At 39.0% G+C, this 26587-nt stretch overlaps 1 protein-coding gene across 1 annotated transcript in view; it reads right to left on the bottom strand.

The window, feature by feature from the left end:
- Window positions 1-26587, bottom strand: part of ITPR2 (inositol 1,4,5-trisphosphate receptor type 2) — a 592637-nt gene that overhangs the window by 272660 nt on the left and 293390 nt on the right. Inside the window, exons 35-36 of the mRNA XM_052640930.1 lie at window positions 8438-8628; window positions 2737-2879 (exon numbers count right to left, since the gene is read on the bottom strand). Coding sequence (XP_052496890.1) covers window positions 2737-2879; window positions 8438-8628 — 334 coding nt within the window. The remainder of the gene's footprint in view (window positions 1-2736; window positions 2880-8437; window positions 8629-26587) is intronic.

The following is a 26587-nucleotide window of genomic DNA, read 5'->3' as shown; positions in this document are numbered from 1 at the left end:
GGAATAAATGAATACTTTCTTGGGATTTATACAAAGTATTCATCTATCAAATAATGTTTGGTTGAATTAGATCATTTGGCTTTCAAATTTTCTGTATCTAAGTAAAGAGTAAGCTTCACAAAACAATTCGCCATACAAATACATGAATGTGAGTGTATTTATACAATGATCACAAAAAGTTACCTTTACTATATGAGATGCATGCTGATATTTTATATTCTTTCCCAATTCTTTTTTACAAATCGGTGGTTTCCTCTTCATAAGTCACATCCCATAATTTGGGAAACATTAAGCTTCTCCTTCATAAGGGAGGAGTAAGTGTGGATATTAATGAACTACATGCAGCCACCATAAAAGCCAGTTCTTACAATGACCTATTCTCTTCTCTCTCACTACATGTGACTAATGTGTAATCTGGTCCTTTCCTGGGGGTTAGCCCTGACATTCTCCAGCAGACTCATCTGACTCAAAAAGTTCCAATAATTGAATTCATCTGAGGAAGTCAGAGGGCCCACTTAAGACCTACAGCAATTAACGATGTTGAACTCCAATTTTATTATAATAGATATCCTTGCAAATAAAACTCTTGGCTCTTCCCAGAATTATGCAAAAGTAAACAGATATCCCTGAGCCTCAAGCCATGCTACCATCACTCACATACAACTGCATAAAAATCCTTTCTCTAAACACTAAACTACGTGTGAGTTTCTCTTCCTCCATCCGAATGTAGGACCTGTGATACATTCTCAGTATCATGTCATTCTGCTTCTCTCCTTTGAATTTACCTAATATTGCAACAGACTTGCTTCATCTTCAGCACAGGTCAATATTTTCTCGACATTTTGAGTTACTTTACATCACCTTCTCACACACCTATATCCTTAAGTTCTAGACCAGAATTTTATTTGAGATCGTTGAAATGTTCTATAACTGTGCTGTCTTAGTTGCTGGCCAGTAGCTACCTAGGGCTACTGAGTATTTAACATGTGGCAAATGTCGACTGAGGGACTAAATATTTTATCTGTGTTGTAATGAATTTAAACTTTCATATTAATAGCCATGTATAGTTATCGTATTGACACTAATTCTTGACACTGAATCAGCAAACTCTTTCTCTCAAGGGCAAAACAGTAAATAGCTTAGGCTCTGGAGGCCATGCAGACTAGGCCACTAGTCAGTTCTGCTGTAATAGTATGAAAGTAGCCACTGATGACAATACGTAAATGAATATGTGTGGCTGTGTTTCAATAAAACTTTAGTTGCAAAAATTATCAATGGCTTGTGGGCCAGAATTTGCCAATCACTTGTCTAGACCATCAAGCCTCTGGGATATAGCTATAGCATCATATGAATATCCTGGAGTTAAAAATCTCACGTTTATTGCCTACTTTTTAACCTATGTTATATATATGTTGATATATATTCATGGGAGAAAAAGTATATTTGTCAAAGACCCTTTTTATACTAGACAACACCTCAACTTTTTTTTTTTCCAGTGGTTTCCACAGTCAGCAGTTTGCAGACTCTCTAGACCTCTTCATTTAAAAATGCTTATTAGAAGGCTGGTTAGTACCCAGACAAGCCCACTCTTCCCAGGCTTCTTAAGGTACAGTGATCAAGAGTAAAGAATTCCTGATTTTGGCCATAATGGAGAAATTCCACCTGCTCTTCAACATGATCCCTACAGTCAGTTCTTCTCACCCCATACCTCTTTTTCTCTCCCCAAATCCCAGCTTTAACTGGTAAAAGAAAGAAACACATTCCTGTGTCCACTCATCCTTCAATTTCTGCCTCACTATGCCACAGTCAATAGAGGAGGCTTTGAGACCGTTTTAGCCATATTCTCAACCATACAGAAGAGGCTGTGACAAATAACGGTCAAGGGGGTTGCAGCTTCTTCTGACCCTTCATCCAGATTCTCTCCCCAAGGAGCCCACGTCCCTCTGCCTGGCCATCTTGAGTCAACATGCAATTACTTGCACAAATCATTCAGTGAAGGGTCCTCTGCATTAGGATGCATCTTTCTGGAGCTGCCTAAAACTTTCTCTCACAACTGCTTACATTTCCTTGAGAACTGCTCCTTTATCATTAAAATGAAAATATTCTAGGATAACACACCCACTGCAACAGACCTGACAATACCACAAAAATGCTAAGAGAAATACATAAATGAAAGCGCTTTAGATGAGCATCATCAAAGCAGCGTGGCTGAGTGCCGGGTCGAGACTTAACAGCTGGTTACCGAAGCACACCTGGGCCTCAGTTTTCTCATCTCTAAAATGAGGCCCAATCTCTCAGTGTATTTGTACAGATTATATAACATGGGTAAGCATACACAGGACAATAGCCCACATAGTAAGACCTCAATAAATGCTAGTTCCCTTTCCCTCCTCTTTCTCTTAAGGAAAATCAGTGACCTTAAACTGGAATCTTTTAAAAGTTCACACCATATAGCTATAGAAAGGACTCAGAACAAAGATATTCTTTTATGTGATATTTTGTGCCCAATGATACATTTCATTTTCAGTCAATGTTAATAAATATGATAACCTGAAAATCACCAAAACAAAATTTCCACTGAATCACACGAATGATTTTGGAAGTACATTTGCAGGGATTTTAGACGCTTCACATGCTCTGTGGACTGTCATGAGGCACCAGCAGTGTCAGAAAACAGGGATGTCAGAGGCAGGCTCGGTGTGGCAGCACCTGCAGCATCTCGCTGAACCCACTTACTTCGACATGAAAGCGCCACATCTTATTCTCGCATCGCTTCCCTCAGGAAACAGCAGTTCTGGGCTGTACAAGACATCAACCAACACTGAGAATTCAGCCTGCATCATCGGGCTGAACTGTTGCTCCAAGGAGGCCACTACATCCTAAGGAACAAAGCACAAGAGAAGACATGTGAAGACCTGACTCAGATTTCATCCTTTAAAAATAGGACAAGCTTATGAATACTAACCAAAAATGAGATGTGGGACTTTCAGAGAAGAGGTACCCTACTTCCCAAAGCACTGGATACGTGTGCTTTAAGCAGAGGCTGGCCTTCTGTCTAAATACTTCCTGGATCTCCTTTTTCATTTATATGATAAAGGAGGAGTGGGTAGCTATAGATTTCTAAGAATATACAGGAAAGATAAAAAGTCAGTAAAGCCACTGCTACAAGTACGGCAGTGTCTGGGACTGTAATACAGATAGTGCAAAAGTGAAAGTGAAAGTCTCTCCTGTCATGTCCAGCTCCTTGCGACCCCATGGAATAAACAGTCCACGGAATTCTCCAGGCCAGAATACTGGAATAGGTAGCTGTTCCCTTCTCCAGCGGATCTTCCAGACCCAGGAATCGAACCTGGGTCCCGTGCATTGCAGGTGGGTTCTTTACCAACTGAGCAACCACAGACAGTACAGGTATTCATCAAACTGGAGTTACAGTATGCTCAGGGAACAGCTAAGAAAGACTTCATGTGTGTCACTGGTCACCTGAAACTGACCATTTTTTTCCAGTGGGGGAAATTCCCTGATATATTACCTGAAGCAGTATTAGCACTATACAAGGGTTTGATGACATTTAGTAGTATTTTTAAATTATACTTTTTGACGGACACTATTGATCATCTACCAGTAGCCTTTCCTCATCCTTTTCCTTGCTAACAGAATCTCCATGTTTGTTCTCAGTCAGGCAACAACATTGTCCGGGAGAGGAGCCCCTGCCCGCCTCCCCTAGAGTCAAGGTTGATTAAGCCAGTCATGGTCGTTCCATTTCCCCTGCCAACAACTGGTTAGGTGTGATTCTGTGACACAGTCTTGACCAATGAGATATCAAGTGAAGTCTGCTGAGTGTGAGGGTGTGTATGGAGCTGGGGAGTGGGCAGGGCAGATTCTTTAGAAACTAGCTCTGGCTTCTAAGATAGCCTCAGAGTGTGAAAATTCAAAGTACAAGGCAGCCCTCAAAGGACCTTTGAAGATCAGCCTTATGCTTAAAGTCCACAGACTAATGGTGGTTGAGACCCCAACCAATCAAGCTACTGAATTAAACACCTCAGGAAGAACCCTAGTTTCAGACTTCTTGTGTGTGAAAAGATAGATTTTTTATTATTTAAGCCACTTTTCTCTGTTAATTATAGCTGAAAGCAGTCAACTGACATGTTGCTTAAATTAACTATAAGCAATGATAATTTATTGAACATTATTTAATGATGAAAGCCTCCCCTTTTTGTTTTAAAATTAACTAAGAAAACAAACTGAAGAAAAAAAAAAACAACACTCACATAAAGCAATACTTTATTTGCTCATAACTGTGGCTTTATTCTCTTAAGCAGAAAACTGACTGCCAATTGCTTATTGTTACTCTCAACATATATTTCTAAGTTGTTTTCTTCCTGGTAGTCTCTTGATTCCTTATGACTAGATTTCAGGAGTTAACTTTTGTTTAACTCTTTCCTTCCCTTTTAGAAAAAGTGATAATTTCTCCTTCAATTACTAACTAAGTTTTCTGAGAAATTCCTCATAATAGTTGAGAGAGACTACCAGGGAGGGGAAAAAAAAAAAAATCACATACACAGAAACTAGATATTATACAAAGGCGAGAAGAGAATATGGTTATCAAATGTGACCACAGTTATCGTAGTTAAGAAAACATCACTATAACATACCTCTCTTTCAGATTACCTCTCAACTTCATTTCATTCTCTAAATAAACTGTGTCCAGGCATCTATGATGTCAGACTTTACCTCCTATTTCAATCATGGGTCAACTACGTAATCTCTTTAATTCATTTTTTTCCCCAATGTGAAAACCCAGGATAATGATACTAGCAATTACATAGGCTTGCTGTGAGGATTAAAAGTAAATATATACAATAGCCTCTACAATGTTTTGTAATAATCTATAATGGAAAATAATCTGAAAAATGATCACTGATATACACCTGAAGCTAATACAACACTGCAAATTAACTATGTGAAATAGTTGCTTAATTATGTCCAGCTAGCTCTTTGGGACCCCATGGACTGTAGCCCAACAGACCCCTCTGTCCATGGAACTCTCCAGGCAAGAATACCCAGGTGGGTTGCCATTCCCTTCTCCAGGGGATCTTCCAGACCCAGGGATGGAAACCAGTTCCCCTGCATTGCAGGCAGATTCTTTACTGTCTGAGCCACCAGGGAATCTCTCATTACCCCCCAAATTAACTACGCTTCATTTTAAAAATGGCTTAAAAAGCTAAAAAAGAAAAAACAGCCTCTAACATGTACTGGTCACTCCTTAATGTAGTAATCACTGAATACCAGTTAGCTGCAATCATCACCTGGAGAATCCCAGGGACGGGGGAGCCTGGTGGGCTGTTGTCTCTGGGGTCTCACAGAGTCGGACACGACTGAAGTGACTTAGCAGCAGCAGCAATCATCACCATGTTGCTAAATTCAGTGGTTACTTTTCTGTCCTCATCTTACCTAAGCATTTAACACACTGTTTCTGATTCGTCAAACACTTTCTACTCTTGGTTCTGTAACATCACTTTTTTCCTTGTTTTCCATCTATGTCCTGACTAGTCCTTTACCAAATTCCTGGTCCTTTCTCTTCTATATCTACAGTTTCTGTGAGGAACCTCATGAAATTGCATGGTTTTGACATCATATGTATGCTGAAAATTCCCACAATTATATTTCCTGCATTGATATCTTTCCAAACCACCCCAGACCCATACATCCATCTGTCTGTTTGACACATCCATATAGATACTGACATAGGCATCTCACACTTAAGATTCTCCATACAGAATCTTTGGATTCCAACTCTCCCATCCTTCCTTACCTTAGCAAATGATCTAATCATGTTATACCAAGGCTCATCCTTGATTTCTCTTTCCAACAATCCACAACTCTCCCATCCATCCACCAAGCCCCAGTGGCTCTAGGACCAACTATATCCAAAATTTATTATCTTCATCACTATCACTACCCCCTTAAGCCAAGCCACCATTACCTTTTACCTGAATTAATGCAATAACTGGTGAACTAGACTCACTGCTTCTGTCTGGACCCGACAGTCAATTCACCACTTGAAATCCATAGTGTTTTTTTAAAGGTAAACCGAGTCATGCCTATTTTCTGCTAAAAATCCCCAAAAATTTTCCATCACATTTAGAATAAAGCCAAACACTTAATCATGCATGGCAGTCTCTATGTGATTTGGCTCCTCATTTCATAATACTCTCTTCCTTTGCTAACATCTGCCCCAATGGGATTCTCTTGGTTTCTCAAATCCCCAACCTCATTCCTGCCAAAGCATCACTGCATTTACTTTTCCTTTCCCATAAAGCTCTCTTTGAATAGACTCTTCCTCCTCATTTGGGTGTCAACGTCTTCTCGATGGAGAAGCACTCCCTCACTACAGGATCACTCTCCCAGTGACGCTCCATCAAACTGTTATCATGATTTACTCACAGAGGTTTTAATTATCTAACATTATATCATTTACTTAATGGGTTACAATGCATTTTCCATGAGGATACAGACCTCATGGTTCTATCTCCAGTACTTAACACAGTGGCTGGTACAGAGTATTCATCAAATATATATTTATTAAATGATTGCCACTGACTATGCTAAAATAAGTTGAAAGCATGCCCTCTCTATGCTGGTTGACATGACAATCTCTCCCCTGAAATGTCTGCTCCCCTGCCTCTCATAAACCTGGTTACCTCCTTTCTGACTGTGCCTTTTTTCCCTCATTTTATTTGGCCATTCTGCAACTTTTAGGCTAATTTATTTAGCCTAAAAAAATGTTCTTTGTTTTTCCTATCACTATACTCTTTCTTTTAGCAACATCAACCAACTATTACCTCCAAATATAGACCTACCTTCCAATACATTCAGTAGCCAATAAATCTATTCACTGTGTGTTCAGTGAGCACCGCCAAGATCCCTTTACTGTATTCTCTCCTTCCTTCTGACAGTCTAGGGACTACAATGTCACCTAGTCTCCAATCATCATGCCTCTTCAATGTCCCTCATGCTCCCTCTCTATCTCCATCTAAGAACCACCAGGTCTGTTGACCCTGCCTTCATGTTTTTTATAATTTTATTTAGTTAGTTAGTTATTTTTGGCTGTGCTGGGTCTTCATTGCTGTGTATGGGCTTTCTCTAGTTGTGTCAAATGGGGGCGACTACATTCATCTATTAAAACTGAATCTTCACCAAGTAATCTACTCATTACTTCTTAAAATATTTATTCCAGTTCATGTTGTGACCATTCTCCATGCCAAAAACTTTCCTCAAGCCATACTCCAGTTTGTGCCATGAAATCTTTCACTGGTTATGTGAGTGGGAAGGTATCTCCTATGGGCCGAATTGTGTCCCTCTCAAAATTCATACGATAAAGCCCTAATCCTGGTGCTTTGAGGCTTCCCAGATGGTGTTAGCGGTTAAAAAAAAAAAAAAATCCACCTGACAATGCAGGAGATGCAAGAGATGTGGGTTCAATCCCTGCGCCAGGAAGATCCCCTGAAGAAGGGAATGGCAACCCACTCCAGTATTCTTGCCTGGGGAATTCCATGGGCAGAGGAGCCTGGCAGGGCTACAGCCCACGGGGCCACAAAGACGGACACGACTGAGTGGCTGAGCACACAGCACATACACAGCGATGCTTCAGGATGTGACTGTATTTGGAGTCAGGGCCTTTAAAGAGGTAATTCAAGTAAAATGAATTCATATGGATGGGCTCTACTTCAAAATGACCAGGGGCCTTACAAGAAGCAATTAGGACAAAGAAGTGTATGTGCACAGAGGGAAGACCACATGAGGACACGGAGACAAGCATGCCACCTGTGAGCCAAGGAGAAAGACCTCAGAAGAAAACAAACCTGCCAGCGCCTCGATCTTGAATTTCTAGCGCCAGAGCTGTGAGAAAGAAATTTCTGTCGGTTAAACCACCGAGGCTGTGGTATTTCATGATGGCAGTCCGGGTAGATTAATACAATGCCTCTCTTTACTCAGTGTCCCAGAATGTCCAGGCCAAACACAGGAGTGGGATACTATGCAAATAATTTGGGAGTAAAGGTGCTCACACCATTCTCATCAAAGAAATATAAAAGGATATTGAGACATGAACTGAAGCAAGGTTGTAAAATATTTATTACATGGGTCTTTACAGTAAATTATTCTACTAAATGTGTCACAGTTATTATTTTGATATTAAGACCCATTACCTCACTGCCAGAACACATTAAATAATACCTACTCAAAAAGAAAAAAAGAAAGACTCCCAACAACTTCTATCTGGAAGCAATGTTTTAAAAAGGATAGTGTTGGTTGGACATTGGAAAGCAAAGCCTGGTACCCAACTAGAATTTGATAGTTTTAACCATAGTTTATGTGGCCACATATATTAAAATATTAATTTAGAAAATATTAATGTCCTTTCATGCTCTTATTGTACCTGTAACTTTTCAATAATATTTCTGTAATCCCAAGAAGGCCCTCCAAGAGCTTCCTTAAAGCGTGGTCCAGAGCGAGCTGATAGTCTCCAGCCCATGGCCGCTCTCTGCACCATGTTTGAATGACTCTTCATGAAAAGAGTATTCACTTGGCTGTCCAAATCCACTGGAATGGCAATTCCACGATTCTTTGCTGAAAAAGAAAGATTTAAACAGTTTCCTCTTAATTTGACTAAAGTTACTTGCCTGGCATCAAAACAATTCAGACAGAACAAATACAAAAGAAAAAAATAGACAAATTCTGATATGTAATGTAAATATGGTGATTATAGTTAGCCATACTATAGCGTATATTTGAAAGTTCCTAAGAGAGTAGATCTTAAATGTTCCCATTATAAGAAAAAAAAATTATGACTGTCAGATTGTTAACTAAATTTATTGTAGTAATCATTTCACAATATATACATATATCAATGACAATATTATATGCCAATTATATCTCAATGAAATGGGGAAAAAAAACTATCAAACCTTCAAGTTCAGCCATTAAATTATTTTACACAACTACAAAAGTGTTTAACTTGAAAGTGTCTCAGTTCTTAAGACCAATGATTAAAACAGACTCATTAAACATTCAAGAGCTTATTTGATTTCTTGATGGTTAATGTTTAAAGTATACTTTATACAGCATCAATATGGGAAAACACTGTAACAGTCATATATATTTGTACCTTCCTAGATGCAGAAGACAATTAAAAAGCAGATAGAAAATATATGACAAAATCCTGCCAGTCCATTTTATAAATATAATTCTGTGTATATGTGTATGCACACACATGTAAAATGCACAAAACTGCATATGGTAAAACAACTGAGACAAGAAATAAAAAAATTGAGAAGCATGAGAAAATATGCATTGGAAAATAGTACACAGTACATGTTCTTCTTTCCAAGATCCACTGAAATTTATATTTTAATAGACATAGTTTTTCCTGGGTGGCTCAGATGGTAAAGAATCTCCCTGCAACGGAGGACACCCAGGTTGAATCCCTGGGTTGGGAAGATCCCCTGGAGAAGGTAATGGCTACCCACTCCAGTATTCTTGCTTGGAGAATTCCATGGACAGAGGAATCTGGTGGGCTACAGTCCATGGGGTCGCAGAGAGTCAGACATGACTGACACTTTCACTTTCATTTCATATCACAATACTGAAAAACATGATTGCTTGCCAAAAAAAATACAGAAACGTTGAGGTATTTTTGCAAGCAGAATGAAGATGAGATTGGTCCATCAGAGAAAGAAGAGAAGAAACTGCTCTACAAGAGATTAGAGTTAGAACAGGCCTTCCTAGGTTCCCAGCCAAACAATACATAGAGTGGACATGGGAGGTGGGATAGTCAGCTGGCAACTCCAGAAAGAACAACATCTGAATAGCTGAAGTTCAAGCCCTCCTCTCTCTGACGAGCATAAAGAGAGTGACAAGCAGCAGAGGCTTTTACCCAGAGGATAAAGTTAGAGAAATGCAGAAATGTTCTCTCAAGAAACAAAAATACGTGCCTGAAAGGATGCCAAATGAAGGCGTTAGGGATTGACAGAGAAGCTGAATAGGGCTGGAAGTAACTCCAAAGATCCTGATCAAATAAGAAGAAGAATGCAGGGGAGAGGGAGGTTTTTAACACCAGTAAAAAGAGTACACTTGTTAGTACTTCCAGGTTGTTTTCTCTCTCTCTCTCTCTCTCACACACACACACACACACACACACACACACACACACGTACACTACAAGAAAGCCTGTGTATCATTTTGGGGGGGCTTCCCTGGTGGGTTAGATGGTAAAGAATCTGCCTATAATGCAGGATACCCAGGTTCATTTCCTGAGTGAGGAAGATACCTTGGAGAAGGGAATGGCTACCCACTTCTGTATTCTTCCCTCACCCAGAGTTCAGGGTAAGCCTTGTCATTTACATGAGAAAGCTAGTAGAGAAACAGACTCTCAAAACTGCAGTGGAAGCCCGTGCAGGTCATTCATAGATCTTTGTAAATATGACATACCACCACGAATCACAGGGAAAAGCAAGAACATTAGAATAGCCCTGGGACTTCCCTGACTGTCCATTGGTTAAGGGTCTGCCTTGCAGTGTGGGGGACACCAGTTTGATCCCTGGTCCAGGAAGATTCCACATGACTTGGAGCAATTAAGCCCATGGCCATAACTACTGAGCCTGCTCGCCTAGAGCCTGTGCCCTAGAGAAAACTGGTGAGAAGAGAAAAACAAATATCATATATTAATGTGTATATGTGGAATCTAGAAAATGGTACAGATGATCTTGTTTGTAAAGCAGAAACAGAGGCACAGATGTAGAGAACAAACTTACGGACACCAAATGGGAAAGGGAGTAAGATGAATTGGGAGACTGGGATTGACATGTATGCACTTCTAGGAATAAAACAGACTATCTAATGAGAACCGACTGTACAGCTCAGGGAACTCTACTCAGGGCTCTCTGGTGACCTATATGGAAAGGAAATTCAAAAAAGAGAGGGCATTTATATACATACAGCTGATTCACTCTGCTGTACAGTAGAAACTTACACAACACTGTAAAGCAAGAATACTCCAATAAAAACTAATTAAAACAAACACAGAGAAGCACACAAAAAACAATTCAAATAATTCTAATTATTGTCCTCAGAAAATGTGAGCACACATCACCGTCAAAAAAATAGAAAATAAAAATAAGAAAGCAATCTTGGAAATTAAAATGATTGCATAGATTATACAAAATTTCAAAATTGGCTGAAAAAGATAGGAATAAGGACCCCCTGGTGGCTCAGGTGGTAAAGAATCTGCCTGCAGTGCAGGAGACCCAGGTTTGATCCCTGAGTTGGAAAGATCCCCTAGAGAATGAAATGGCTATCCACTGCAATATTCTTGCCTGGAAAATTCCATGGACACAGTAGCCTGGCATGCTACAGTCCACTGGGCTGCAAAAAGTCAGACACGACGGAGCAACTAACTAATACTTTAATAACTGGGAAAGTCAAGGAATCTTCCACAACACAAAGCATAAAAGAGTAAAAGGGACAATATAAAGAAGATGAAAAAGATGAAAATACTTTGTTAAAAAAAATAGTACAAATCTAGAATTACTGTGGTGCTAAATGGAATAAGCATTTGTTATCTAGAAAATTCACTCATGTGAAAAGACTTGAAGACTCATAATAATAGATGAAGTATTATAATAGACCATATTTTAAATAAAATGTGTGAGTGTTAGTCACTCAGTCATGTCCAACTCGCCTGGACTGTGGCCCACCATGCTGCTCGGTCCATTCTCCAGACAAGAATACTGGAGGGGGTTGCCATTTCCTTCTCCATTAAATAAAATAACTATGCATAAAAATGAGTCCAGGGGAAACTAAAACAGAGAGAAAATGAAATAGGGAGGGTCACCCAGGAAGTCAAATATCTAATAAATGTAAGCTCCGGAAAGAAACATCCGAGACAATGGAAGAGAAGAAATGATTAAGAAAACACAGAAGACAATTAATTACTCTGAGCTGAAAAAAAATGCAAGTCTTAACTGAAACGGTCTACTGTGTGTGTTAAATAGGATTAAATAACCGTATTGTTCATATTCTAACTGGACTTCCCTGGTGGCTCAGACAGTAAAGTGCCTGCAATGTGGGAGACCTGGGTTCGATCTCTGGGTCAGGAAGATCCCGTGGAGAAGGAAATGACAACCCACTCCAGTACTCTTGCCTGGAAAATTCCATGAACTGAGGAGCGTGATAGGCTACAGTCCATGGGGTTGCAAAGAGTCGGACACGACTGAGTGACTTCACTTTCACTTTCACAGTGTCAGACTTTATTTTGGGGGGCTCCAAAATCACTGTAGATGGTGATTGCAGCCATGAAATTAAAGGACACTTACTTCTTGGAAGGGAAGTTATGACCAACCTAGACAGCATATTCAAAGGCAGAGACATTACTTTGCCGACTAAGGTCCATCTAGTCAAGGCTATGGTTTTTCCAATGGTCATGTATGGATGTGAGAGTTGGACTGGGAATAAGGCTGAGCGCCGAAGTTAATGCTTTTGAACTGTGGTGCTTGAGAAGACTCTTGAGAGTCCCTTGGACTACAAGGAGATCCAACCAGTCCATTCTAAAGGAGATCAGTCCTGGGTGTTCTTTGGAAGGAATGATGCTAAAGCTGAAACTCCAGTACTTTGGCTACCTCATGCAAAGAGTTGACTCATTGGAAAAGACTCTGATGCTGGGAGGGATTGGGGGCAAGAGGAGAAGGGGACGACCGAGGATGAGATGGCTGGATGGCATCACCAACTCGATGGACGTGAGTTTGAGTGAACTCTGGGAGTTGGTGATGGACAGGGAGGCCTGGTGTGCTGCAATTCATGGGGTAGCAAAGAGCTGGACACGACTGAGCAACTGAACTGAAGATAATTCATTGTATTTCAGAACAGAATACAAATGTCACAAGTCATAATAATGCAGACAAGTAATCTATAAAGCAATCACTGGAACACAAAGTGGGAAAAAAAAAGGTGAAAAATGAAGAAGTGTTAATTTCCTGATTTTCCACAGTGTGAAGATAAAGACATTATTTAGACCTGTTATTCAAGGGATAGGGATAAAAAGATATTCTTTAAAGTTAAAATAATAATCACTAGATTTCTTTAATGGAAATAGGAGGGAAGGAATAAAAAGAAATGAGAGTGAGTGAGAATGAGAGGATCTGGCTTGCTTCATATAATAGAAGGAAAGTAACAGCAGTGGCAATACTATTCCTTTTGGTGAAAATTTTGTGATGCTCAGAGATACTTCAAAACTTCTTTGAAAATATATAATTTTAGCTGCCAAGACAAAAAGTTCCCAATTTAGACAGGAGCTCGAGCTAAAGTTTTAAGGAAACAATAACAGCTCTAACCCCACCCTAAACGATCAATTGTACTACTGTCCAAATTTCCCAAGTGAATATTTTCCTAATATTCCTTATAAATTTCACTTTTCCACAGCATACAATGTCTTTGCGTCTGTCCATCACATACAGCAAAGCAAATGCACTCCAGTCCCATCTGAAGGACCAACAGCCTCAAAATGGCCAAGCTGCACATCTTTTTTAAATACTTAATTCTTACTTGACTGATTCACCCATAATGACTGCTTCACACATATGCTGGGTTTGCTCTAAACTTTCAAAAGTCTAACAGAAGACAATATTCCTTATATGTTATTTTCTAAGCAACAGAAAATAAGAAAAATTATAGAACTTAAAGTGTTAGTTACTCAGTCGTGTCTTGACTCTTTGCGAGCCCATGGACTGTAGCCTGCCAGGCTCCTCTGTCCATGGTTAATACCTGCTTCCGAACTGCTGTGCTGGAGAAGACTCTTGAGAGCCCCTCGGGCAGCAAGGAGATCAAACCAGTTAATCCTAAGGGAAATCAACCCTGAATGAATATTCATTGGAAGGACTGATGCTGAAGCTTTAACACTTTTGCCACCTGATGTGAAGAGTCAACTCACTGGAAAAAGACTCTGATGCTGGAAAAAATTGAGGGCAGGAGGAAAAAGAGGCAACAGAGGATGAGATGGTTGGATGGCATCACTGACTCCATGGGTATTAGTCTCAGCAAACTCTGGGAGATAGTGAAGGACAGGGAAGCCTGGCGTGCTGCAGTTGGGGACACAAAGAGTCAGACACAACTTAGCAGCTGAACAAAAACAGCATAAAACTTAAAACTGCTGAAAACATATTGCAACCCAGTTTTCACAAATGTTTAAACAAAGGGGATAGATTTACCTCCCCTTTAGTAACCAGATATGTTAGATACAACTAACCATCAAATGAGTGTGTGCTGCTATGAATACAACTTACACAAAGATGTACCTAAAAAGTATTTTTCTAATGACACCAGTGAAGATGTAATCCACTGGTGTGTGAGTGCATGCTACATTGCTCCAGTCATGTCTGACTCTTTGCAACCTTATGGACTGTAGCCCGCCAGGCTCCTCTGTCCATGGGATTCTCCAGGTAAGAATACTGGAGTGGGTTGCTGTGCCCTCCTTCAGGATATCTTCCTAATCCAGGGACTGAACCCACATCTCTTACATCTCCTGCACTGGCAGGCGCGTTATTTACCACTAGTGCCACCCCAGGATATGAAGCCCCCCATCAGTGTGGTCAAGAAAATCTCATCTCCTACCCCCTCCTCATACATCCCATGAGCTGCTACCACTATTACACTATAGCCAGCAGCAAAGAGACACCACTATCCCAAACTTTGTTGAAAGGGTGTTTCTGTCCCCCAAACTGAACCACTCTAGCTGGTTTTTTCTAGCCTTCTGTCTTGGCACAAATTGCAAGATATACATTAACTGGCTAAAATAAACCCTACTTTCTCATGCCCAAAGGTAAACTCTAGTCAAATGATAAATCACAATTTCTAGGCAATAAAAGAAAATCAATTAACCAACTGGAGAAAGGAGAATTTGAGTTAAAATAAGTCAGCTGTGTAGATAATTATAAAACTTTTTCAAGCAATTGTAAAAATATCATTACCTTTAAGACATGGCCTGAAATAGATTCTCAGCACTGTCAAAATATTATAAAGATTAAGTTGAAAGCAAAGCTGACAATGCTAATTTAGTTTTCTATATATAGTTTAACAATTAAAGCAGAAATTAAAGCAGGAAAAGAAAGGAATTAATTCATGATCTCACTTTATAAGAACATTAATAATTAGAATAATATTTTTCTAATGTAATCAAAAATATGATCCACATTTAGCTTCCATTTATTGAGGTAGAAAACATTCTGATATAAATACCAGAATGTGAACTGAAATGTGAACTAGGATGTATTTTGGGGGTTAATGGTTTCCACACCTCCTATCTCCAATAAAAAAAACTAATGAATTACCAACAGTCAATCATTCTTCCAGCATGTGGCATTAACTCCAACTGTGCTTTAGTGGTCATATAAAAGTTTAAAATATTTAAAAAATAAATATTCCTATTTCACCCCTAAGCTAGAATGCAACTAAGATACTATCTCATTAAGGGTATTTTGTCAGAGAATAAGTATATGGATTTCTTTAAAATCAAATAAGAGAGAAGATGGGTTATTATTAACAATTTATCTTTTACAGTGTTCTGCCCAGAGATGGCTAGTTCTCTAAAATGCATTATCTTTATTCATAGGTATTGTGATTACTGAGCTAACCGACTAATTAGGCTTACAAATCCTGAAAATTCTCTAGGTATGACATAATTACTTTAAGATATAATTAAAAATCTATTTTTAATTATTATTCATTAAATATTGCATATTCTGTGATATTTTTAAATTAGACTAAATCAGTGGTGGCAAATGGCAAATGAAAATCTCAGAATACACGAATTACATTGGTAAGTGCAGCAGGAAAAAAATGTTTAGATAGATAAATTGACAGGTTGGGGAAAAACGCAACAGAAAGTGTAAGCATTTATTAATAACACTTGGTTTGTTGTCAAGCAGCCCTGTACAGGCTCAGAAGAATAAGAATGGCTAGTGCCCAAGAATGATAAGTGAGCAGAGTGGTACCTTTTCTGAATCAGATAAAAATATCCAGGATAAATCACAACTGAAACACTAGCATTCTTAAATATGAAGAACATTAAGTACACAAATTGTATCTTTCCTGTTTGGTACTCAATCTACACTTAAATGACCCCTCAATTAAATAAAGAAAATTTTATTACAAGCATTGGAGAGGATGTGGAGAAAAAGGAACCCTTGTGCACTGTTGCTGCTGCTGCTGCTGCTGCTAAGTTGCTTCAGTCATGTCCGACTCTGTGCGACCCCATAGATGGTAGCCCCAGGCTCTGCCATCCCTGGGATTCTCCAGGCAAGAACACTGGAGTGAGTTGCCATTTCCTTCTCCAATGCAGGAAAGTGAAAAGTGAAAGTGAAGTTGCTCGGTCATGTCCAACTCTGTGCGACCCCATGGACGGCAGCCCACCAGGCTCCTCTGCCCATGGGATATTCCAGGCAAGAGCACTGGAGTGGGCTGCTGTTGCTGTTGGTGGGCATACAAATTTGATGAAGGGGTAAACAGTGTGGAGGTTCCTCCAAAAATTAAAAATAGAACTGCCATGATCCACATATTCTACTTCCAGGTATTTATCCAAAGAAAATGAAAACACTAACCCCAAAGGTATATACAACCCTATGTTCACCACAGCATTACTTACAACAGCCAAGAAATGGGAGCAACCAAAGTGTCCGTCAATGTATGGTACATGGATAAAGAAGATAGCACACACACACAAACTGGAAACTATTCAACCATAAAAAAAAGAAGGAACTCTTGCCATTTGGGGCAGCATGGACGCATCTCGAGGTTACTGTGCTAAGTGAAATAAATCAGAGAGAAACACAAATACCACACAATTTCACATATATGTGGAAGCTAAAAAACAAAGCAAATGAACACACAAATCAAAACAAAACCCAAAGATCTAGAGAACAGCTCAGAGGAGAAGGGGTTTAGGAAGTGCACGTAAAGAGTCAAGGCAGTCCAAACACATGGTGAAGGATGGAAACTATACCTATTGTGGTGATCACTTCATAGTGTGTAAAAATATCAAATTATCATGTTCTAAGCCTGAAACTCGTGAAGTCGTGAAGTCGCTCATTCATGTCCAACTTTGTGACCCCATGGACCGTAGCCCACCAGGCTCCTCCATCCATGGAATTTTCTAGGCAAGAGTACTGGAGTGGGTTGCCATTTAGTGTACTGTTATATACCAATTTTACCTAAATTAGAAAAGAATATATAATTTTATGGGTTATGTAAGAACTAGTATTGGCACACCTGACTATTCATCTGGAAAAAATTAAGTTGATTTCACATCCTCTATCTTACAACTAAATATATTCCAGATAACTCAAAATTGTAAACAGCTACACCAAAAAACAAACAGACCAGGCAAACTAAAACCATGAAAATTCTCAATGGGAATTAAAAAACAACATCTTAGGCTTATCAAGGCTATTCTGGAAGATGAAACAAAACCTAAAAAGCCTACAAGTTCAGGATGGGGAAAACGTGTACACCCATGGCAGATTCATGTTGATATATGTCAAAATCAATACAATATTGTAAAGTAACTGGCCTCCAATTAAAATAAATAAATTTAAATTAAAAAAGAAAAATGAATGGAAAAAACATTAATGAAAGAAATCAAAGATAACACAAATAGATGGACAAATATACCATGTTCATGGCTCAGAAGAATCAATATAGTGAAAATGAGTATACAACCCAAAGCAATCTATAGATTCAATGCAATCCCTATCAAGCTACCAGCGGTATTTTTCACAGAACTAGAATAAATAATTTCACAATTTGCATGGAAATACAAAAAACCTTGAATAGCCAAAGCAATCTTGAGAAAGAAGAATGGAACTGGAGGAATCAACCTGCCTGACTTCAGACTATACTACAAAGCTACAGTCATCAAGACAGTACGGTACTGGCACAAAGACAGAAATATAGATCAATGGAACAAAACAGAAAGCCCAGAGTTAAATCCATGTACCTATGGACACCTTATCTTTGACAAAGGAGGCAAGAATATACAATGGAGAAAAGACAATATCTTTAACAAGTGGTGCTGGGAAAACTGGTCAACCACTTGTAAAAGGATGAAACTAGAACACTTTCTAACACCATACGCAAAAATAAACTCAAAATGGATTAAAGATCTAAACATAAGACCAGAAACTATGAAAGTCCTAGAGGAACACATAGATAAAACACTCTCATCCTGCACAGCAGGATCCTCTATGACCCATGTCCCAGAGTAACGGAAATAAAAGCAAAAATAAACAAATGGGACCTAATTCAACTTAAAAGCTTTTGCACAACAAAGGAAACTCTAAGCAAGGTGAAAAGACAGCCTTCAGAATGGGAGAAAATAATAGCAAATGAAGCAACTGACAAATAATTAATCTCAAAAATATACAAGCAGCTCATGCAACTCAATTCCAGAAAAATAAATGACCCAATCAAAAAAATGGCCCAAACAACTAAACAGAGATTTCTTCAAAGAAGACATACAGATGGCTAACAAACACATGAAAATATGTTAAACATCACTCATTATCAGAGAAATGCAAATCAAAACCACAATGAGGTGCCATCTCACACTGGTCAGGAAGGCTGCTATCAAAAAGTCTATAAACAATAAATGCTGGAGAGGGTATGGAGAAAAGGGAACCCTCTTACACTGTTGGAGAAGGAAAAGGCAACCCACTCCAGTATTCTTGCCTGGAGAATCCTATGGATGGAGGAACTTGGTGGGCTACAGTCCATGGGTCGCAAAGAGTCGGACACGACTGAGCGACTTCACTTTCACTTTCACTTACACTGTTGGTGGGAATGCAAACTAGTACAGCCACTATGGAGAACAGTGTGGAGATTCCTTAAAAAACTGGTAAGAGAACTGCCATATGACCCAGCAATCCCACTGCTGGGCATACACACTGAGGAAACTGGAATTGAAGGAGACACGTGTACCCTAACGTTCATCGCAGCACTGTTTACAATAGGCGGGACATGGAAGCAGCCTAGATGTACATGAGCAGACAAATGGATAAGAAAGCTGTGGTACCTATATATAATGGAATATTACTCAGCTATTAAAAAGAATGTTTTAGAATCAGTTCTAATGAGGTGGGTGAAACTGGAGCCTATTATACAGAGTGAAGTAAGTCAGAAAAAAAACACCAGTACAATATAGTACCACATATATATGGAATTTAGAAAGATGGTAATGATGACCCTATATGCAAGACTGCAAAAGAGACATGGATACAAAGAACAGACTTTTGGACTCTGTGGGAGAAGGCGAGAGGGGGATGATTTGAGAGAATAGCATTGAAACATGTATATTACCATATGTGAAATAGATCACCAGTCCCGATTCGATGCATGAGACACGGTGCTCAGGGCTGGAGCACTGGGATGACCCTGAGGGATGGGATGGGGAGCGAGGTGGTAGGGGGGTTCAGGATGGGGAACACATGTACACCCATGGCTGATTCATGTGAATGTATGGCAAAAACCACCACAATATTATAAAGTAATTAGCCTCCAATTAAAATTTTAAAAAAAAGAAAATAATTTCTACATGCCAAAAAAAAAATTCAAATGACAAATGAAAAACTGAGAAAAAAATATTGGCTACTTACAGGCAAAGAGCTCATTTTATTAATAGATAAAGGGCTATGCAGACTATCAGGGAAAAAAAAAAACTTTACAAAAAGTAAATAAAAAAGTGACAGTTCACAGAAAAGGAAATACCAATGACTCAATCATATGGAAAGGTTTTTTTTTTTTTTTCCCTTATTTGTAAGAAGAGAGACACAAATTAAATCTATATGGATACTTTTACTTAAAAGATTTGCAAAGATCTAAGAATCCAATAACATACCATATTATCAAGGAGATAAATTATCTCCTGCATTGTTTGTGGCATATAAATTGAGTAATCTCGACAGACTACTGTATCTGTCAAAAGTATAATATCCAGAAATTCTACCCCTAGGTATTTATCTTAATCTTCCTCATGAGCAAAATGATTAGAAACAATATAAATAATAATGGGGTTAAATAAATTAGAATGTAGGCACACAATAGGATATTATGCAGTCAATGACAAGAGTAGAATATTCATTCATTTGTATTCACTCAGGTATTTTATTCATATAATAAATATTCATCGATCTACCATGCTCTAGCCACAGTGTCAGATTCTCGAACTTTGTAACAGATAAAGCACTTAGCTTTGTTTTTTACTGAAGTATGATTGCTTTACAATGTTGCATTAGTTTTTTCTGTACAAGGAAATAAATCAGCTATATGTAGATAGGTGAAAGTGAAAGTGAAAGTGAAAGTGAAGTCACTCAGTCGTGTCCAACTCTTTGCAACCCCATGGACTGTAGCCCACCAGGCTCCTCTGTCCATGGGATTCTCCAGGCAAGAATACTGGAGTGGGTTGCCATTTCCTTCTCCAGGGGATCTTCCTGACCCAGGGATCGAACCCAGGTCTCCCACATTGCAGGCAGATGCTTTAACCTCTGAGCCACCAGGGAAGCCCTACGTAGACAGGTATCATCTCCCTTTTGTGCCTCCCTCCTACTCTACTCCATCCCACTTATCTAGTTTTATTCTGATTTGTGATTTCTGTACATGTTACATTTACCCTCAATGTACTAGATATTCACTGAGGGCAAGAAGTACGGTTTCCCAGACTGTATATCCCTAAAACTAGAGTAATGTTTTTCAGATAATGAGGGCTCATTATCAATAGCTGAATTAATAAATACATGAAAAAGTTTATAAAATTTGTCCTAGCTTCTCCTTCAGATTTAATTTTTTAAGTAATAATGGAGTTTTAAAATTTCCATTATTACTTTAAAACCATAATTATAGAGATACATGTCAAATGCTTTATACAATCAGTCATAACATCTAGAGAGATGAAAATAGACACACAGATTTAAGAGAGATTGAATTTCTCTTCTCAAAGGGTTAATGTTTTACACACATTCAAATTTGGGGGCACGACTGGCTTGAAGATTGATGTTCATTATTCAAACCATTTGTAACAGATATTTTGCAAAATTTCCATTTGGAAAAATGATTATGTTTTTAAAGTACCCAATATTAATCCCCTCAAATCATTTGAAAGTTATGGAACAAAATTCTTTTTTTACATGAAATAAAATGGGAGTAATCCTTGGATGCTTTTTCTCAAAGTACTTCTAACATGTGCTATTGTATTTTATACAAATGAATAAATTGAAGAACAGTAACTGACTAGTGAACTTAACATCCTGATCAATATTTTGTACTTTAAAGGTATAATACAATGTTATTTAAACTGATTTCTGATAGCAGAGCATCACAAATGCCTGCTAGTATGTCAGTTTAGAAGGGGTTCACACCTGCCTGTGTGACCAAACTAGCTACCTAACCTTGCAAACCTCATGACCCCATCTTTAAAATGGGCCTACGGATTATGTCCACATCACAGGGTTTACCACACTGTCTAACACTGATAACAAGGCTTCCCAGGTGGCTCAGTGGTAAAGAATCTGCCTGCCAATGCAGGAGCTGCAGGAGACGCAGGATTGATCCCTGGATCAGGAAGATCCCCTGGGGAAAGAAATGGCAACCCACTCCAGTATTCTTGCTTGGGAAATCTCATAGACAGAGGAACACGGTGGGTTACAGTTCATGGGGTCACAAAGAGTCAGACACAACTGAGTTACTGATCATATGGTGGCTCAGAGGTTAAAGCGTCTGCCTCCAGTGCGGGAGACCTGGGTTCGATCCCTGGGTCAGGAAGTTCCCCTGGAGAAGGAAATGGCAACCCACTCAAGTATTCTTGCCTGGAGAATCCCATGGACAGAGGAGCCCGGTATGCTACAGTCCACGGGGTCACAAAGAGTAGGACACGACTGAGCGACTTCACTTCACTTCATACATGCAATAACACTAATCAATGCTCCCCACTCCCAGTAAGGTAAGTTCTGACCTAGTAAATGCTTTTGCTGTTTTTACTACCTTTTGTATCTAATGTATAAATATGAAAGAGAATGAAATAGTTTTGATGATAAATGAGTTCAGCCAATATACTTGAGAGCACTTTACAAATGACAAAATGTTATGTAAATATAACTAGAATAGACAATATAAAAATTATCTGCCTTTATAAGAATGTGATTACCAGTTTGTAAATGCACTGAAATTTTGCTTTATAAAAATTAAGTATTCTCTTTGACTTTGTAACATTTTTCTTAAATACATATATTCACTGTTTTCTTTAATATAAATTCACACATATTTCAATTGTAATAAATGCCTCTTTGTATTCTTAAAAAGGAGTTGAAACACAAAAATGACTTTGCACCTGAGTTGTAACACGTCAGACAGATCCCTACCTGGTGAGCCAAACTGCCATAGTCCTAGTTTATATGTTGGGGCTTTCTAAGAAAGGACTCTGGAGCAACCTGGTACGGCATCAACTTCATACTCAGAGAAACTTGGATTTCAAATCCAGCTCGACTTATTAATCAGGTAAGTTATTTAACCTTTCTATGCCTAAAGTTCACCATCTGCAAAAATATCTAGCTCAGGGATTATTGTCAGTCAACAACATTCAAAAACCAGCTATGTCAGAACCAGACACTTAAAAGCAGAAGCAATCAGTGAATAAAGCAAAATCCCTGATTTTGTAGTTTATATTCTAAAGGGAGAAGCAGACAACAAAGAGGTAAACAAACAAGGTGCTTTCAAACAGTGGTAAGGGCTAAGACAAAAATAAAACAGAAAGACAGGACAACGGGTAGGAAGGAGCTGGAAAACTACATATGGAAAACTATATCTGGGACACTTCACTGAGCATTTAACATTTGAACATGTCATCATATGGAAGAGAAGGATTCAAATAACAGGAATAGTACATGCAAAAGCCCTGGGATGAGAAAAAGGTTTACAGATGAGAAACGGAATGTAGGCCAAGGTGGGTGGATCAGAGATGGGGATAGGGAAATGAGAGAAAGTAGTAGCAGATGAAACTCAGATGATGAAGGTCTTTCAAGGTCATGACAAGGAATAGGAATTTTTAGTGCAATGGAAAGTTTTACATAAATGACTGATATGATTTGATTTACATTTTAAGATCACTATAACTACTATATAGAAAATGGATTGTAGCGAGACTGGGGTAGAGGTAGGGTATTCAGTAATGAGATTCTTCTATAATCCATGTCATATCATAGCGCATTTGAAAAGACTGTCTGACAAGAGAACAAAAAAACTGATGGATTTTGGAAGTGGAACCAGGAGAACTTGCTATTGTATTTAACAGAAGTGAACAAAAGGGAAGAGTCATATATGATGCCTAAGGTTTTAAAAATGTACTAACTGTAAATAGTCATTCTTTGAAGTGGGACAAAAATCTGCCTCCTAGGGAGTTTCCTGGCAGTCTAATGGTTAGGACTCGGTGCTTCCACTGCCAAGGTTCAATCCCTGGTCAGGGAACTGAGATCCCGTAAGTTGTGTGGCATGGTCAAAAAAAATTTTTTTTTTAAATCTGCCTCTTTCAGTTGCCATATATTAATTACAATCCTATTCCTGGGAACCTGTAAAGGAAATCCATTCACACCTTCAAATGTTGGAAGATAAGACTTGTTTTTTATTTGTCTAAATTTTTTCAAATGTTTTCAAACACTGTTAGAGGAAGCACACTGACTGAAACCACCCATCCTGGCCAGGCACCATAGTAACCATTTGCATGAGTTGTTTTGTAACAGGAGATCCTGGAACATGGAACTAATAAGCCACCACCAACCGGAAGAGTTTGGGAAAGGTCAAAAAGAGACGCTGCATGTCCAACCACCTCCCAGCATCCTTCTCACTGGCATCCATCTTGGCTGAACGAGGCGTGCACCACCAGCAAGGACTCTGAGTCAGAATGACTGGCTAAAGACAACGTGGAAACTAATCCCATCACCATAAAACTGCAAGCCAGGAACCACATGGCAGAGCAGCTCTTCTGGTTTCCCTTGCCCTACTGCTCTCCACCTGGGCACCCTTTCCCAATAAAATCTCTTGCTTTGTCAGCACATGTGTCTCCTTGGACAATTCATTTTCAAGTGTTAGACAAGAGACCAGTTTCAGGCCCTGGAAGGGGTCCCCCTTCATGCAACATCACTACATAAGTAAGGGAGGTTTAGATCCCTTTACAACCACAGATGCTCACTTCTGAATGCTTTCATTTTGATGATGTGTTTTTCCATGAAGCATATCCACCAATAAACAACAAAAAAAAGATGTGGTCGATCCATTACTCATTGGAAAAGACCCTGATGCTGGGAAAGAGCATCAGGAAGGCAGGAGGAGAAGAGGATGAAAGAGGATGAGATGGTTGGATGGCATCACCAACTCAATGGACGTGAGTTTGTGGAAACTCCAGGAAACAATGAAGGACAGGGAAGCCTGGCATGCTTCCCTGTAGTCCATGGGGTTGCACTGAGTTGGACATGACTTGGTAACTGAACAACAAAAACCCATCACAAAGCAGAATTTGCTTTTCACCTTTTCATCTTAGACAATACCTTTTATTAATGTATTTTTCACAGACATTTCATAGTCATTGTCCCTCAAAATCTAGTAGATTAATACTTAGCGATGGTGTAAGATAGGATAAAGTTAAGATGTAAGAAAAGTATAAATGGTCAAATGGGGATGAGTTCAGATCTGGACCTGTAAGTCAGAAATGGCTTTAATGGAGAAATTTGAACAATAAAAATTTTCTAGTAATGGAAAAGATACTGACAAATGGCAATGGTGGAAACTGGAGAGAAAAAGAGACTTATTATGTGAGCAATATCTGGGGCAGAATATCCAGTTCTCTGTGAGGGGGTGAGAAGCAGTGAGCAACTAGTCAAAAGAGGAGGCAGGGCTGTGCTGGCAAGGCCACAAATGTGCAATGAGGAATCCATCCTAGCTTATTGGACCAACGGATGCTGCTGAAGGCTGAGGGCTTTGTTGTTGATGTTTTTAAAACAACAGAATTTCACATCAAGATTATTCTGGTAGCTTTTTTTTTTTTTAAGTGAGGAAAGAACACAGCATGCCTATGTGGTCCAGAAAGGAAGTAAAGAGGGGTCAAACTAGGCCATTATGCAGTAGGAGAGGGGGACAAATGCAGACGGATAGTTTCCTAACTGTTCAGTTGGAAACAACAAATGAGGAACTGGAAGGAAATATGCTTGCCATTTGCAGCGCCATGGATGGATGGACCTAGAGATTATCATACTAAGTGAAGTGAGTCAGACAGGGAAAAACAAATATCATATGATATCACTTATATGTGAAATTCTAGAAAATGATGTAAATGAACTTCTTAACAAAACAGAAACAGACTCAACAGACACAGAAAAATAATTAATGGTTCTCCCAACAGCTCACAGAAGAAATCAAAAAGGAAATCAAAGTATGCATAGAAACAAATGAAAATGAAAACACAACCCAAAACCTATGGATTCAATTCAGCAAGAGCAGTGGTAAGAGGAAGGATCACAGCAATACAAGCTTACCTCAAGAAACAAGAAAAACATCAAATAAATAACCTAACCTTACACCTAAAGCAATTAGAAAAAGAAGAAATTAAGAATCCCAAAGTTAGTAGAAGGAAAGAAATCATAAAAATCAGAGCAGAAATAAATGAAAAAGAAACAAAGGAGACTACAGCAAAATCAACAAAACTAAAAGCTGGTTCTTTGAGAAGATTATAAAATAGGCAAACCATTAGCCAGATTCATCAAGAAAAAAGGGAGAAGAATCAAATCAATAAAATTAGAAATGAAAATGGAGAAATAACGACACAGAAATACAAAGGATTATATGAGACTACTATCAGCAACTATATGCCAATAAAATGGACAACCTGGAAGAAATGGATGAATTCTTAGGAAAGTATAACCTTCCAAAACTGAACCAGGAAGAAATAGAAAATCTTAACAGACCCATCACAAGCATGGAATTCGAAACTGTAATCAAAAATCTTCCAACAAAAATCTAGGACCAGATGGCTTCACAAGTGAATTCTACCAAAAATTTAGAGAAGAGCTAACACCTATCCTGGAGAAGGCAATGGCACCCCACTCCAGTACCCCTGCCTAGAAAATCCCATGGATGGAGGAGCCTGATGGGCTGCAGTCCATGGGGTTGCTATGAGTCGGACATGACTAAGTGACTTCACTTTCACTTTTCACTTTCATGCATTGGAGAAGGAAATGACAACCCACTCCAATGTTCTTGCCTGGAGAATCCCAGGGACAGAGGAGCCTGGTGGGCTGCCATCTATGGGGTTGCACAGAGTCAGACACAACTGAAATGACTTAGCAGCAGCAGCAACACCTATCCTATTCAAACTCTTCCAAAAAACTGCAAAGGAAAGTAAACTCCCAAACTCATTCTATGAGGCCACCATCACCCTAATACCAAAACCAGACAAACGTGCAACAAAAAAGAAAACTGCAGGCCAATTATCACTGATGAACATAGATGT

This window comes from Budorcas taxicolor, chromosome 5 (assembly GCF_023091745.1).
Source record: "Budorcas taxicolor isolate Tak-1 chromosome 5, Takin1.1, whole genome shotgun sequence".
Classification (NCBI taxonomy): domain Eukaryota; kingdom Metazoa; phylum Chordata; class Mammalia; order Artiodactyla; family Bovidae; genus Budorcas; species Budorcas taxicolor.
The sequence above is the reverse complement of the archived record's forward strand: the minus strand, read 5'-3'. Positions and strand labels throughout refer to the sequence as shown.